This window comes from Talpa europaea, assembly GCF_964194135.1.
Source record: "Talpa europaea genome assembly, chromosome: X".
NCBI lineage: Eukaryota > Metazoa > Chordata > Mammalia > Eulipotyphla > Talpidae > Talpa > Talpa europaea.
The window spans coordinates 31,370,106-31,387,062 of NC_140081.1; the positions used below are offsets into that span (position 1 = coordinate 31,370,106).

At 48.3% G+C, this 16,957-nt stretch overlaps 1 protein-coding gene across 2 annotated transcripts; it reads left to right on the forward strand.

The window, feature by feature from the left end:
* Positions 1–8,383: 8,383 nt before the first annotated feature.
* ARAF (A-Raf proto-oncogene, serine/threonine kinase) lies at positions 8,384–16,571 on the forward strand (the record flags this gene model as incomplete). Of its 2 annotated transcripts, none has more annotated exons than XM_084259113.1 (15): positions 8,384–8,479; positions 8,651–8,754; positions 9,510–9,612; positions 9,700–9,854; positions 9,971–10,078; positions 11,455–11,596; positions 11,697–11,724; positions 11,802–11,947; positions 12,042–12,244; positions 13,909–14,085; positions 14,176–14,222; positions 14,729–14,847; positions 15,076–15,207; positions 16,092–16,226; positions 16,437–16,571. In XM_084259113.1, 15 exons carry the CDS (start codon positions 8,384–8,386, stop codon positions 16,569–16,571), a joined length of 1,830 nt encoding a protein of 609 aa, XP_084115239.1. The 2 variants fall into 2 exon arrangements, with proteins under 2 accessions (XP_084115239.1, XP_084115240.1); XM_084259114.1 differs by having other exon boundaries at positions 9,980–10,078.
* Between the last annotated feature and the right edge of the window lie 386 nt (positions 16,572–16,957).

Below are 16,957 nucleotides of genomic sequence, written 5' to 3' on the forward strand. Positions count from 1 at the left end.
AAAATTGATTTTTCTCACAGCACGTGATTGTGCACAATACTTATATGGGTGACACAAAAACTATGAGGAATTCTTTTATATATACAAAGTAATATATATACATATAATAGTACAACATACATCTTATCAAGAATGACATAGCAAAGATGACGTGGGTCATTTATCCAGAAATTATGAAAACTTATTTTGTGTACATTTGTCTGAAACCTCATTTACAATGGCTTTATAAATGGATAAAGATTTGTGGAATATATGTGATATAAACCAACACATATTTAAACTTTTTATTCAGCTATGAAGAGCCTCTGGGTCAGTGTATATGTGATTGGAATAAATGTGTCAAACTTGACAACATTTCCTACCTAATGCATTTCTGATGAAAACCAAAAGTATACATTTCAGAATCACTTCTTTTGAGAAAATTACTTTTGGGGTATTAGTTTAGTTGATTAATTAATGATCTGAAAATGATGGCTGACATTATGGAGTTTTCTACCAGGTGGGGCCAGAAGTGCTTGTCACTGTCCATGGCATCTTAAAGGTGGCCCCACTGCTAACTTTGCAGGTTTATATTGATTCCTTTACTTGACAATTAAATATTTTCATGCTTGTATTTTGTTTTCTTTTTTTTAAGATTCATTTATTTATACAAGAACTGGGGTACAGGCCAGAGGCGCGGGAGGATGAGAGGATTCACCAGAGACAGAGTGGGGAACAGAACAGGCAGATTGACAAAATACACTGTTGAGGGGAGCAGCCAGAGAGACAGGAGAGGTCTGCTGTACCATGTGGGTCAGCTCCCTGGCTGGGGATCAAACTTAAGCCACAGTGGCCTGGGATAGCTTGATTGTGCTGAGACTTTAACCCCTGTGCCACCAGGGAGGCCCTGTTTTATTTCTAAAAAATAATTATACTCACCAGAAGTTTTTCTCCTCAGGGTAAATCTTTGAAAACAAAGTTGCAGGGTTATTATTTGGTTTAGTTCTATTTTTCTTTTCCCCTAGCTTTATTGAGAAATAGTTGACAATTATTTTTTTCTACTCATCTGATCTTGGGTTTGGAAATTGAGAACATACAATCCTGGACATTTGTTTCACTTTATGAAAAATGAAAGTAGTGTATGCAGTATATGATGTACTTTTAAAATAGTAACTTAAAACAAACGGACCCTGTCTGTAGGTTCAATGGTGTGTTTGTCATCAACTTGGACGGTAGGGATAGCAAGTTCAAATCATTGCTCAACGCATTTTGTCAGAAAAAACTTTTTAATAAGGAAAATTACTGTTAAACATAACGCTTAGGTTCACTTACTTGTGAATTTCCCGCACTTCTGACCTCAGGGTTGTGTATTAAAAATCTCTCCAAGAAATATTCCTAAGTGGAAATTTCCAGGCTCTTCTTTGGACGGAACAATACAGTTGCCTTGCCATTAATTTAAAAGTAGCGTTAATAGCTGGTTAGTCGCAAGTGTCAGGCCCGAACCACCTCCCATTGGCTGAGACAGCCCAAAGCCCACCTCCTCTGCATAGCTATTGGTCTGTCGGTGGCTCCTTGGCGTCTGAAAGGCCGCGCTGTGCAGACTCCTAAACGCCGGTTAGGTAGAGCCCATCAAAGTCGGCGGCATTTCAAAGCCCTCTGTCGGTGGCATTGCTATTAACAGATCTTGCTGCCGCTCGCTGAGGCCTGTAGTGCCGGGTGGCTCACCATAGACCGCTGCAGTGGCCCAGGGGAGTCAGACCCGTGCGGCACCCACCTAAGTCTCGGTCAGCGCCTCAGTGAAATGTATATGCCTGGTGGTCTCTGAAATGTGTGGATGAGAGGGAGGCAGTACGGTGGGGTCGCGGAGAAGGCCTTCTCTTGGCGACTAACTGCAAGGGCTGCCCAGGGCGGTGGCGTTGGGAAATGGGAGTGGCAGATTTTAGAGGAAAGCCCAATGCACGCAAGATTGTTGGGGTGGCTCCAAGATGCCTTAAGGAGGTGCCCCTGGCCTGCAATCTCTCTTAATCCTTTCTACCAAAGCTGAATTCCTGGAGCTCTTTCTTGCCTCTATCCCTCCCATTAGAGCAACCTGAACCTCAATTTGCTCAGCTCTGAAATGGGTGGCATTACAACAGCGGGCTGTGAACGCTTCAGATTTTGAGTATATATTTTTGGGACATGTTTCTAAGAATTTTAAATCAAAAATGAAAATCAACAACCACTTTCAAAATAATTTTAAAATTCCAGGCTTCCCTGGTGGCGCAGAGGTTAAAGTCTCAGCGCTATCAAGCTATCCCAGGCCACTGTGGCTTGAGTTCTAGCCCCGGCCAGGAGCTACCCACATGGTGCAGCAGACCTCTCCTATCTCCCCTGCTGCTCCCCTCAGCAGTGTAATTTCAGCAGCTCTGCCTGCCCTGCTCCCCACTCGGTCTCTAATGAATCCTCTCACCCCACCCCCACCCCACTGCACCTCTGGCCTACACCCCAGTTCTTGTGTGCATAAATAAAATAAAAATCTTAAAATCATTTAACAATTACTAGGTGGATAATTTTGAGGAGGGGGAGTGTCCGAAAACTATATAATCATCTAGTTCCATTTTAACTTAAAAATACATGGTGCGGGCCTCCCTAGTGACGCAAGGGTTTTTTTGTTTGTTTGTTTGTTTGTTTTTGTTTTAAAACCATTTACTTACAAACTTTAATTCAGCAAAGGTCTGTGTGAGAGGATTGGGGAGTGGACACCCTCCCACCTCCTGGAGTGGACAAGGACCCCCATTGTCAGGGGAGGGAAGCTGGTGACCCAGCTGGCTTGGCACAGGACCCAGGGTCACCACAGGTGTATAGGTCCTGCTGGTGGGCAGGGGCAGAGCTGATCTGCCTGGAGTTGTTGGTTGCCAGCAATGGACCAAAGGGAGGCCAGTTCCAAATGATATGGCCTAGGAATGATGAGGTGGAGATAATCTTTAACATGGGGGAGAGAGCAGAGGCTCAGTGAGATGCATGACTACCAGACAGACAGCAGAGGACTAGTTTAAGCTGGTAGAGAAAAGCACCCAAACCTGGGGGGGGTGGCGGGGTGAGGAAGGGAGGAGGAGGGTAAGGAATGGTAGGGTTGCTGGGCCAAGACCAAGGCTTTGGCCTTCTGTCCCTAGGGTGGGGACCCTGGGTAGAAAGGTCCTAGGCCAGAGCTATTTGGTCCTGAGTCAAGCTTCCGGAGCTTGGCATCTGAGAGGCTCTGGCCAGCAGGGCCTGGGGCCCAGCTTTAAGGCATCAGAAGGCCAGGGGACTGGTTCAACCTATGAACCTATTGGCAGCCACTGCAGCACGAGTTCGATCCCCGGCTGGCCAGGGAGCTACCCACATGGCGCAGCAGATCTCTCCTGACTTGCCCGCTGCTCCCCTCAGCAGTGTATTTTGTCAGTCTGCCTGTTCTGTTCCCCACTCTGTCTCTGGTGAATCCTCTCACCTCCCGTACCTCAGGCCAGTACCCCAGTTCTTGTATGCATAAATAAATAAATCTTTAAAAAAATAAAAATACATGGTGCTTCTGATGGTTTTAATGTGGTGATGATGAGGAGGAGGAAGATGAGGACGATGATGATGATAAAAACCCAAGTCAAAAGTTCCTATGCCCTTCCCAGTCATTCTCTTGCAAGGCAACTAATCTGATTTCCTTCACTATGCATTAGTTTTGCCAGATTGACAATTTCACACAAATGGAATAATACAGTATTTCTCTTTTGTACCTGGCTCCTTTCACTCAGTCATATGTCTATGACTCATAGACATAGTTTGCTCCTTTTCCTTGCTCAGTAGTATTCCTTTACCCACTTGTGTGTTTCTTGGTCAATTCTTTTGTGGTTGGGCACCTGTTTCCAGCATTTTGTTATCGTGAAATAAAACTATTATGAACATTTCATACAAGTTTTTGTGTAGCATGTGGTAGCATGTGGTACATATTTCACCCAAACTGATTTCGCAAATCCTTTTCAACTCTTCATTGATGTCATATTAGCACCTTGAAATAAACCATGGTGGAAGAATTTACACCACAGTTGGTGAATGCTATGAATTAGACCTTTCTTCCCCTTGAGAGCTGGTTGTTAAAGAATTACCAGTATACCATTTTAATTTCTTTTTTTTTTTAAGATTTATTTATGTATGTATACAAGAGCTGGGTATAGGCCAGAGATGCGGGGGGTGAGAGGATCCACAAGAGACAGAGTGGGGAACAGAACAGGCAGACTGACTGAAATACACTGATGAGGGGAGCAGCAGACGAGTCAGGAGAGGTCTGCTGTGCCATGTGGGTTTGGATCTAACTAGTGCTGCAGAGGCTGTGGATTGCTTCATAGTGCAGTGCTTAACCCCTTGTGCCACCAGGGAGGCCCACCATTTTGATTTCTTTGGAGTAAATACCAGCAGTGAGATCACTGGATTGCATGGTATGTCTATGTTTAACTTTATGAGAAGCTGTCAAACTGTTTCCAAAGTGATTGGACCATTTTACACTCCCAATAGCAATGTAAGAAAGTTCCAGTTGTTCCATATTCTCATCAATAGGTGGTATTTCCATCTTTTTCGGTGTAAGCCATTGAACGGTAAAGATACAAACAGGAAAGAGCAATGGGATATGGAGTTTATATGACAGCCCAGTGAGCATAAGTTTGGACTTTGTACTGCCAGGATGGGCCACAGAGCAGGTTATCTATTATCCATCAGATGGGTAAAGGAGAGTCTTGGAGCCCTCAGTGGTTTTCTCAGGCTCTTATTGAGCTTTAAATGTGATGTGGCAAATAGGTACACAGCAGGCAGGGATTCTGGGGGGCCAGGAGGCGTCCTGGCCCCCCAGCAAGTCTTTACTCTGGGCTTCTCTGGCTTTCTTTCTCCCCTTCTCTCTCCTGCCTCTTCTGCTTCTCTTGGTGACTATCTCTATACTCCTCCCGTGGCCCACAAAAGTAAACTAGACAGTTTACAACAATGTAACAACTGCAGGTGCCCCATTAGGCAGGGCAATCCTAATGGTGGGAGGGCAGAAAAGCCTGAAAAACCATTTACACTACAGTCTTTCTCCTTAGAAGCAGAGAAAGCACTCAATAATACTAGTTGAATTATGTTGCAGCCCCCTCACCTAGGGACCTTCCTCACATCTTTCCTATTTCATCACAAAGGGATGCTGAGCTCCAAATATTAGAATGCAGTCACTTCAAACACAGCAGGACAGTCATACTGTTGGGGAAATAATTGAAAATAAAATCTCATGTCAACCCAGTTGTATCCTCTCCAAAAGAGTAGAAAAGAATGAAACAGATTTATTATCAAATAAGCAATAAGCCAGGTTTCAATGCAAATCAGAAACAATCCACAGGAGATTGCGGGGACAAAGGACTTTCATCCTTTTATATAGCCAGACAGAGACAAATCCTTCCTAACATGTTCCCAAGAAAGGTAACTTGTCCTTAAGTTAAGAAAAATTGATAGCACCGTTTGCTACACAGATGCATCTTACATGCAGCTAGTAATTGGGGTAGCCATCTGCCCTTATCCAAAAGAAAAATAAAGCTCATATCTTTGACAAACTGATAACAACTTGGAGCCAGTTGCCTAGGTCAAATTCCTAGAGACGCAGAGCCAGGGCACTATCTGTATTGCTATTTACAGTTCGGAGATGGTTCCAAGGCCTTTAGAACAGCATGCCCGGGTTGTAAAACTGGCAGGAAGGTTATTTAGCTTTTTTTTAAGCCTCATAGATTTTTTTTTAATGAGGCAATGTTGGTTGGTTTAGAAAACTATGTAAGTTTCAGGTATACAGCATTATTATAATTTGGCATCCATATAAAGACATGGAGTATATATACAGCCAAACAGTGCTTGATGACAAAGATATGTTCTGAGAAATGCATTTTAGGTGACTTTATAGTTACAAGAATATTACAGCGTGACTACACAAACCTAGCTGGTATAGCTGATGACACACCTAGGCTACAGTGTATAGCCCATCTGGACCACTACTGCATATGTGTTTCAGGTCATTAAGTGATAACACGGAATACTACTGGGCTAAAAAGAAAGATGAAATCTTGTCACTTGGGAAAACATGGCTGGGCCTTAAGGGTACTGAGTTAAGTGAATTAAATCACATTGTGAAATACAAGTATCACTTGATTTCATTAATATGTGGAATATTAAGAGACCACTTAACTTTAAGAGATTTTCATACATCATACAAAGAGACAGAGGAAAAATTAACAATTACAAGTGTCTACTCCATGACATCAGAGAAAAGTCAACTTCTAAAAACTTTGTTTTGACCCTACAATACTTCTATACGTTTCCATATGCTTTGCCCCCCTGCAGGTCCATACTTTCCTCCCATCTTCACCTGACCATCTTTGACTAATCTTTCAAAAACCCTTATCAACACTATTCCTAAAGGAAACCTAGCAAAACAGCAGGCCACTCCTCCTAGGACTGGAGCCCAGTCCCAGTCACATCACAGACCCGCTGTTATTAAAGGCTGTGACTATAGCCTTTTGGAATTGGAAGACGTTACAGCTAATTTAGTTTGATTCCAACCCATTTCAAAGATGGTTAAGACTTTTTAAACACAGGAAAATCCTAAATGGGTACTTAAGGGTCTGGAGCACCCACCCCAAAAGGGACGCTTAAGGAGTTTTCGCCTAGATTCTTTAACCCCTAAAGTCAGCATCAAGAAACCAAAACAAAAGTCTGCTTCATTCCGCCTTGGTAAGACCGAGGTTAAAGCCCCCGGTACGGAGGTTTCCTCCCGACAGCGCCTGCGCAAGTCAGGACAGGCGAACTTGCCCCGACCCAGACGTTTCAGGTAGCCCCTCCCAATCCGGAACACAACGTGCAGTCAGCCAGTCCTGCCTTGACAGGCGTGACTCTGATCCAATAAGAATGGAGGGTTGAGTGCTGCGGAGCCAATGGTGTAGACGTGCCCATGGGACAGTGGAGGCGGACTCTGCCAGGAAACAAGAAGACAGGCCCAAGATGGAGGCAGCGGCAGCCGTAGCGGCGTGACAGGTGAGGGCGGGCCCGACAATGTTAGGATTTTGGGGCGATCGCCGGACACCTGCAGGGGGCAGGGGCCGAAAGCTCAGCTCCAGGGTGGCTGCGCTTCGGCCCCGTTGTCCCCGTCCGGAACCGGAGGAGTGGTTTGACCCGGGGCGAGACCATCGTCGACAGCGGAGGGGGGGGGCGGTGGTGGGGAGACAGGGATAGAGGTGTAAGGTCGCGGGGGATGGTTTCGCCCGTCGCGTGTGGCAGCGCGCCTGCGCAGAGCCGGGAGGCCTTCGGTGGGCGGGGCCCAGCCGAATGGGCCCTGGGTTGCAGTGTGTTTTGCCAATGTTTCCTTTTAACCTTCTTAGGTATTTCGTGACCCTGCCTTACTCACTCACTCCAGGGAGTGCGTGAAAACGCGGCTCACCCCGCGCTCCCCTTATTCTGGATCAATGGCCAATCCACTAGGAGAGTGTTTGAGGCTTCTCCCATTACCCCTCAATGATTAATATGTCTGTGGACTACCCCCCCCCCAATTGGTTGTCAGGGGGAGTTTTGGAGCCCTGCTACTTTACCCTCATTTATTTCACTTCTTCCATTACCCCTCACTGATTATTATGTCTGAAGCAGCCCCCCCACCATTGGTTGTCAGGGAGAGTTTTGGAGCCCCACCACTTTACCCCCATTTATTTCACTTCAACAATGTTTGGTGATGCACCATTATCTCGCTTTTCCCCATGACACTATCTGGTGCACCCGGTAATCCACTCTTCTCCCCACCATAGACCATACTGACTTCTTTTACATCTTCCTTGAGCATAGTGTCTGCTGAGCCCCTAGAAACTCCCATCACAGTCTGGTGACTCCCATTAGGCACCTAATACTTTGTGGGTCCACCATCATTACAGACAGGACTTTGGGATGCAGTATATGGTGCAGTCCTCATTTTCTCCAAATTAAGGGAAATAGCTCATCACCCTGCCTGTGACACCTCCCTCACCACAGTCTTTGGTAAACCCCTTTGCCATTAAAAAGCCAGGATAGCCTGTTTGTGTCCATTATATGCCTGACAGCCCCTGAGCAGTGTGCTCACCGAGTCTCTTATATTCCTGTGTCCTCCAGGTCAGCACATGCTGCCTCCCCTTGTGTATGTGAATTGTCTCCCCATCCCACCCCTCCTGCGGTGAATGTGAAACCTTGACACTTGGAAATTAGGCTACAGTGGGTTTCATGAAGCCTGAAGATTGACTTTTTTTCTGTCCCCTGCCATTTAGCTTTCAAACTATTGGTTTTGGTCCTTTGGATTCCTTCCCTTTCTTCTAGGGCCCCATGGCACCTGCCCAGCCCCGCCTCAGCCCATCTTGACAAAGTCCTAGGCTCCATGGAGCCACCACGGGGACCCCCTTCCAACGGGGCGGAGCCATCCCGGGCAGTGGGCACTGTCAAAGTGTACCTGCCCAATAAGCAGCGAACAGTGGTAAGTCTGATGGGGGCAAAACTGGCGGGAGTGAGGATGGACCCAGTTGTTAAGTCCTGAATCTGAAGGGTGACTAGGGCTGGGAGAAGGCCTTCACAGAGGGATGGGAAAGTTGTCTGGGGTTTCTGTTGGGCACTGAGAATCCCCACATGTGCATACCCACACATACAGGTGACTGTCCGGGATGGCATGAGTGTCTATGACTCGCTAGATAAGGCCCTCAAAGTGCGGGGTCTCAACCAGGATTGCTGCGTGGTCTACCGGCTCATCAAGGGGTAAGTGTGGCATCCCTACCCCTGTGGGTGCCCAGCCTTCCATCCCCTCCTCAGAGCCCTTTGACGCCTTCTCCACTGCCCTGGAGTCTCCAGTGGTCTTCCTTTAGTTCAGAGAATCAGTGAGTCTCTCCAGCCTTTGTTTCATTGCTTCCTTAGTTCATTAACCTGTAAGGTCAGCAACTCATTCTCTCCTTACCCCCACTAAGGCCTCACCCTGCTGCAACACTTCCTCCAGGAGTTCACCTAGTTTGTTCCTTCACTACTCATCAGTTTGTCAGCCCTCTCCTTTCTGTTTCCCCATTCTCTGCTGAGTTGGACCTCCTGACCTTCCATATAGTCCTCTGTTCTGGGCTTCCTTATTATTTTTATCAATTCACACATTGCTTTCTGTTTGTTGTTTCAATGCCTGTTTCATCAGCCATCTTTTCAAGGACCTGCTTAGCACATCTGAGATTTAGTTATTTAATGCCTCATTTGCTCCTCACCTTGTGGTTAGGAATGTGGACTCTTCACATCGTTCTGCCATTTATGATCCCCTGTGGCCTTGGTAAAGTCACTAGCCCTCTGAGCCTCGGTTTCCCCATCTGTAAAGTGGGGGCAAGGACAGTAACTAGTTCCTAGAGTTGCTGTGAGGAGAATGAAGCATGCCAGAGATTACTGCATGGATGGCACGCTGAGAGGGAGTTTGGGGGCTTCCCTCCTTCTTCATGGCCCCTGTCCACACTCCCACTCACTCCCTTCCATGCCTCCTATAGGCGAAAGACTGTCACAGCCTGGGACACGGCCATTGCCCCCTTGGATGGTGAGGAGCTCATTGTGGAGGTCCTCGAAGATGTCCCACTGACTATGCACAATTTTGTGAGTACAGGATGGATGGGGGGCCAGGTGGTGGGAGCAGGGGGGGTCCTTAGCCAGGCCTCATCCTTTCCTCTTCTGTGGCAGCAGGTACGGAAGACATTCTTCAGCCTGGCCTTCTGTGACTTCTGCCTTAAGTTTCTCTTCCATGGTTTCCGCTGCCAAACCTGTGGCTACAAGTTCCACCAGCATTGTTCCTCCAAAGTGCCTACAGTCTGTGTCGACATGAGTACCAACCGCCGACAGTGAGCCTGGCCTGGGGTGGGTGGGGGGTGGGTGGCTGGGGGGGTGGGGCGGCTGAGGCCCAGTCATAATATTCTTACAGACAGCTGACCCATTCTCCTTGTTCTACGCCCTCAACACACTCAAGGTTCTACCACAGTATCCAGGATTTGTCCGGAGGCTCCAGACAGCAAGAGGCTCCCTCCAGCCAACCCCTGAATGAGCCACTAACCCCTCAGGGACCCAGGTAGGGATGTCTTAGCCAAAGGGCTGCTGTTGGGAGAAAAAGATCTGAAGGCTCCTATAGGCCCACAAGCTATACATTATTCATTAGTTTACTCAACAGTTATTTATTGAGAACCTGCAAGTGTGAGTAAGGGGATGGAGCTGTGGGATCTTGGGCAAGTCACCTAATCTCTCTGGGCGTAGGTTTTCTCATCTGTAATGAGGGGAAAATGATATTCCTTACCATGTAGCATTCCAGTAAGGATTAAATGAGTTAAGATGTATCCAGATACATGTGTTACAGAATAAATTCCTCTTATTAATTATATATAGGGATAGATAGATAGGTGTTAATATATGATATAGATACATTAACTATATTACCATATCTGTATGTATACTGTAGATATCCAGCTTATGAATTCTTCCAGTATAAGCAGGCCTTTTAATTTTGAAATACATATTATCAATTTCCTTTTATTACTCCTTTATCATAAGTATTCTAATACTACAGTATTTCTATTTGAAAATATATGAGTGCTGTAAGGTATCATAAGTTTATAGAATATACATTTTATATGCCTATATTATATATTTTATAATGTCTGCAGGGTGTGTTTATGTTGTTGTATGCATTTTGTTTAAAATATTTTCATGTAATATAGAATATACATTTTTATGTAATATATAAAATAGTAAAGTAGGACATTATGTTATTAACTGGTGTGTCATTACCCATGAATTTCATTTTTTTTATTCTATGAATTTTATTTTAGGACAGTGAGGGGAACATTAAGAAATACTTTTATAACATTTTAATATATATAACATATGTATAATGTGATATAATAATATATGTAACAGTTATAGGTTTATTTTAAAACACTGTCATTTTAATATCAGTGACATATATGGTGTATGGTTTGAATAGTGCACACAGCTATGCAGTATCATGTATTTTCTTTCCCTACTATCCGTGTGACTTGCTGTCCCTGCTCTAGGTCTTTGCTCAGATATCACCTCTCAGAGGATCCATTGACATCTCCAGTGACGCTTTCTGTCTCCTTATTTTGCTTTTTGTTTCCTTAATCGCAACTGTTCACCACTGAACATACTAAAGAGTCTTTGTTTTTTATTTCTCTCTCTCCCTTCTGGAACATCAGCCCACAAGGGCAAGAACTTTTGTTTTGTCCACAGTTTTATTTCCACTACCAAAAGTGGTACTGGGCATGCAGCAGGCACTCAACAAATGTTTCCTAAGGGAATGGATAATAATAATGACAGTGGACACTGGCTCTGTGTGGGCTAAATACACATTTCCCACAGGGCAGTGGGAGGGATGGCTTGACTGGTTCTCCAGTTCCTGGGTCAGTGATTTCATGGCCTTTCCCCTGCCAGCCCCTGCACCCAGCACTGTGGCCCTGAGCACTTTCCCTTCCCTGCCCCGACCAATGCCCCCCTCCAGCGCATTCGCTCCACATCCACCCCCAACGTCCATATGGTCAGCACCACGGCCCCCATGGATTCCAGCCTCCTCCAGGTTGGTGTTGAGGGGGGCTGGCCTGGGGGTGCCCTGGGCAGAGGGGAGTGCCTTTCCTGTTGGCCCCCACATCCTCTCTGATACCTCCCTCTTCTTCCAGCTCACTGCCCAGAGTTTCAGCAATGATGGTGAGCATCCCTGCCTGCACCCTGAGCCCCCCACCCTGGCCCACTTGCCTCCACTCACATCCTTTCCACCACCGTAGCTGCTGGTGGTAGAGGTGGTGGCGATGGAGTCCCCCGGGGGAGCCCCAGCCCGGCCAGTGTGTCCTCAGGGAGGAAGTCCCCACATTCCAAGTCCCCATCAGAGCAGAGGGAGCGGAAGTCCTTGTCTGAGGAGAAGAAGAAAGTGGTAAGCTCCAGGGGGATCTTTTAAGGAGGGGCACCACAAATGGTGTGATGAGGGATATGGGCAGCCCCTGAGATACTGCCCATGTGGCCCACAGAAAAATCTGGGGTACCGGGACTCAGGCTATTACTGGGAGGTGCCACCCAGTGAGGTGCAGCTGCTGAAGAGGATTGGGACGGGCTCCTTCGGCACGGTGTTTCGCGGGCGCTGGCATGGTGACGTGGCCGTGAAGGTGCTCAAGGTGGCCCAGCCCACAGCTGAGCAGGCCCAGGCCTTCAAGAACGAGATGCAGGTGCTCAGGTGAGACTGCGCCTGGGTGCAGAGGGGGATGGGCTGGGGAAAGGCCGAGCTGGGGACTTGCTGCACTTTACCTGGGCTTGTGTTGTGCTCTAACCATCCTCCTAAGTTGTTTCCGCATCAAGGATGCCCCTGCCCCCTGGGAGATAGGTATGTGTAGAGGACCTCTGATGTTATTGTTTGTGTTTGGGTTAACATTGATATTAATTAATGACTCTGCTTCCAAAACATGGTCTTCTTGTTGGCCTGCTGTGAAGTGGGTGTGACCAACCATAGGACATCTGTGTCATTGCATGCACTGGCATGTTAGCTACCCCACCAGTAAGGCTGGCATCCTCCTTCACCCTCCCACTCCTGCTGCAACCGCATCATCAGCACTGTTAGTTGCATTGCATCCTTGTTACTAATCAGCTATAATAATGTCATCAATTAAAGAATCATAACCATAATTTAGTCATGGTTTGATGATTGTAGTTGCTTTGCTGAATATATTGTTAATACTGTATTAATGCATTTGCGCTGAGAAGCCTGGGTGTTCCCTTCTGAATACTGGAGTTACTCTTCCTCCCCAGTCCCCCATGTGGGCTCCCCCTGGCTGGTGGGTACAGCTGTGTCACACCGTTGATGTTATCATAATCTCTTGTGGTGGTTTCATGTTTATCCTCATAATGGATGCCACACTAAGAAAACTCTTCCTCTCTGTTCCCCTCTGTGAAATGGCAGTGACTTGAGCGTGCCATTCTGTGCCTTCCCTGATAATGTTAACCTTGGCCTTACCCCTGGAAGCAAGTGCACGTGCTCTGTTGTCAGTTCTGACAGCAAAATGGCAGAGCAGCGTTGATGCCACCTGCATCATAACTGTAATTAATACTTCTACAAGGAACAAGGGCTCTCTTCTAATCAGGGTGGCTCTCCTCCTATGCAGTGGTGCCGTGAGGTAGGCCCAGCTACTTAGCAATAAAACGGAGAGTGAAACTGTCGGTGCTTGTTTGTGTCTGGTACTGTTGTAAGTGCCTTGCAGCTGATTTACTCACTCCTCCCAACACCCCTCTCAGGTGTTACCAGATAATTATAATTAATATAACTTTCCAAGTTTTATAGCTGGGGAAACCTGAGACACAAAGAGGCAAAATGTCCTCCTTACGGTTGTGCAGTGAGTACCTGGGAAAGCCTGGATTAAAACCCAGGATCTAACTTGTAGCCAAACCCCAAGCTTTTTACACCTAAGCCCCTCATGATTAAGAGTGGATTATCACATGTCACTAGTATTTGTACCTGGCATCTTGTCAATATCATGCTGATACATCTGTGAGGGGGGAAGTTTGGCATTGTGCTTTCTCGCCTATAAAAGGGTCACAGGCCCAGGTCATGGTCAGGGGTAGCGGTATGTGGGTGTTAGATGGTAAAGATACTGTTGGTGGCAGAGTGACAGGGACCTGCTTGTGTTGGGAGACTTCGATGAGGAAGCTCGAGACATAAGCCCCCAGCACAGAATCAGCCCAGCAAACATATCCTACAAATACATTGAATCTGACCAGTCTCACCCTGAGCCTCCCCAGACAGAGTAGAAGTAATAGCAGAGGCAGCAGTAAATGGCGCCACAGCTGAAGCTCAGAAGTTGCTCGTCCTCCCCAACTCCCTCCCTGACACTGCCTTCCCTGCTGCAGGAAGACACGCCACGTCAACATCTTGCTATTCATGGGCTTCATGACCAGGCCGGGATTTGCCATCATCACACAGTGGTGTGAGGGCTCCAGCCTCTACCACCACCTTCACGTGGCTGACACACGCTTTGACATGGTCCAGCTCATCGATGTGGCCCGGCAGACTGCCCAGGGCATGGAGTGAGCAGACTCCTGGGCACTAGGGAGGGGGCTGGGGTGGGGAAATGAGGTAACCCCCGGCCAACTGGCCACCTGCTTCCACCCCCACAGCTACCTCCATGCCAAGAACATCATCCACAGAGATCTCAAGTCTAATAGTATCTACCTGTCCCTGCAGCGGGGTGGGATGAAGGCCTGGAGCAATGGCTCTTGTGAGAAGCTTTCTGGAGACCAACAGGGAGGGGCACGTGTGGCATAGTCCCTGCCGGACGGCAGAGCTGTGGCTGGTGAGGGGCTTTAGTGGGGGGTCTCTTGGGCAGGAGAGTCAGCTGTGGCTGGTTCAGATGCTGTTCTTGGGGAGCTCTGGTCAGGGTCTGAGGTGTTATAGTTTAGAGGGCATACAGGGTGTTCCTGATCAGGGTCACAGGTATGGTGGGCCTGGGTGCTATTAGAGGGGCTGTCTGGCCAAGAGTCACAAGGAGGCCAAGTATAGGGACATTCATTAGAGCTTTCTACCCGAGTCTAGGTTGTGGCTAGTGTAACATTGGGGGCTTCTGGTCAGGGTCAGAGGAGTGACTGATGGGGGAGGGTTGATGGGAGCCTCCTAGTCAGGCTGAGAGGCATGGTTGTTGGGAGACCCTGTACTGGCCCTTGACCCTGGTGGACATCTTCCTACACGAGGGGCTCACAGTGAAGATTGGTGACTTCGGCCTAGCCACAGTGAAGACGCGGTGGAGCGGAGCCCAGCCCTTGGAGCAGCCCTCGGGTTCTGTGCTATGGATGGTGAGTTGTGCCAGGGTGGGCCGGGGGTATTTAGGGATGTGGGCTGCTGGGCTGGGACATGGTGGGCTGAGAGGGGATGGGACTGCCTGTGCTGGGTGTGTCTCGACTGCTTATCTTTTGCCTCGTGAGCATGGCCCTGAGTTGCACTCTGTTGGCCAGTGGTTCTGAGATGATGGGCTAGCCATTTGTGACCACTGCTGTCTCCTTGTCTGGTCTGACCTATTGAAGGCGGCTGAGGTGATCCGTATGCAGGACCCGAACCCCTACAGCTTCCAGTCAGATGTCTACGCCTATGGGGTCGTGCTCTATGAACTCATGACCGGCTCGCTGCCCTACAGCCATATTGGCAGCCGTGACCAGGTGAGCCACACACCTTACCCACAAACATTCCTCAGCCTCTTAAACCCCAGATCTTCTCCTTTGCCAGATGAAGAATGCCATACTTCCCCCAGAATCCCCACATTTTCTGGGCTGAAAACCCAAAGTTCCCATAAAGGCCAGAATCTCCTGAATTCCCTTACCCAAAGTCCCTCTATGTCCCAAAATTCCCAGAAGGCCTCTGGACCCCTCGATACATGCAGTCCTCTGGCCTGGGTATACAAAGTCCTCCAAGTCTCCAAAGCCTAGAATCTCATTTCTTCCAGAAACAGACTCCCTTGATGTGTCTGGAATACTCACAGGTGCCTGCAAGCGTTAGGCCTGGGGCATCCAGCAGGTATCACACTGCTCCAGGGCCCAGACTCACTTCTCTGGATTCAAGGCCAGCATTCTCCCAGGCTTTCAGAAATCTAGGCTCTAGATGGTAATAATCTTAGGTCCCTGAATACTCACGGCCCTATAGGACCTATGAACCCATAGTCCTGTAGGTCCCAGACCCTCACAGAAATTTAAGTGCTTGAGGGTCATAATTTAGCTCCCCCCAGACCTAGAACTTCGTGTTTCCTCCAGACTTGGTACTTTCCAGGCCTTTAAGCCCCTCAAACCCCCTAGAAACCTGTGGACCCATAATTTTCTGGGCACCAGAAAAGTCCTTTACTTCCCCAACCTTAAATCCCTCTCCTAGCAGAGAATCCTCCCAAGTCCTCAGAGACCAGATTCCATGGATCCACAAGATATCCACAATTTTCCAGACCTCAGTACCCAGAATACTCCAGTTCCCAAAAGGAGCTACCCAAGACTTTGAAGACCCAGAATTCCCTGGGCCTCCCAGCCCAGACCACTTCATTTCTGTTGCCCTTCCCCAGATAATCTTTATGGTGGGCCGTGGCTATCTGTCCCCGGACCTCAGCAAAATCTCCAGCAACTGCCCCAAGGCCATGCGGCGCCTGCTGTCTGACTGCCTCAAGTTCCAGCGGGAGGAGCGGCCCCTCTTCCCCCAGGTGGGCTAGGGAGGAGGGCTCTGGGATGATGATTCCCAGGTGCGAGTGTGGAGGACCACGTGTTCTAAGGCCCAGGAGGGAAATGGGGGGAGCAGGGAGAGTGAGTGAGTATGTGTGTGTGTGCACGCACGCGCATCCCCCCCATCAGGCTCTGGTGTTGGAATACCGGTAGGGCTCCAGATACCCCACCTCACCTGCCCCTGCCCCCAGATCCTGGCCACGATTGAGCTGCTGCAGCGGTCACTCCCCAAGATTGAGAGGAGTGCCTCGGAACCCTCCTTGCACCGCACCCAGGCTGATGAGTTGCCTGCCTGCCTGCTCAGCGCAGCCCGCCTTGTGCCTTAGGCCCTGCTCCCGGCCACCAGGGAGCCAATCTTCAGCGTGCTACAGCTAGGAACCCTGCTTACCAACCAATCAAAGGCCTGTTTCTACCCTGATACTGCCTCAGGATAACCCCATCCCCACCCTGGGAGATGAGAGGGTTCCTAATTGCTTTTCTAGTCCCTCTGGAATTGGGGGGGGGGCCCAAAACTGAGATTCCCCTGCCTCCACAATTTGGTTTCCTCTTGCCTCTGAGGATACTTATAAATTTGGGGTCTCCTCCATCTCCAATGGCTGTGATTTGGGGCAGCCAGGTTCCACTCAGAACTTTGCCTGATGTGCCTTCCACTGGATTTTTGGGGTCCCCAGCACCCCATATGGATTTGGGGGCTCCTGCCCCACCATTGAAG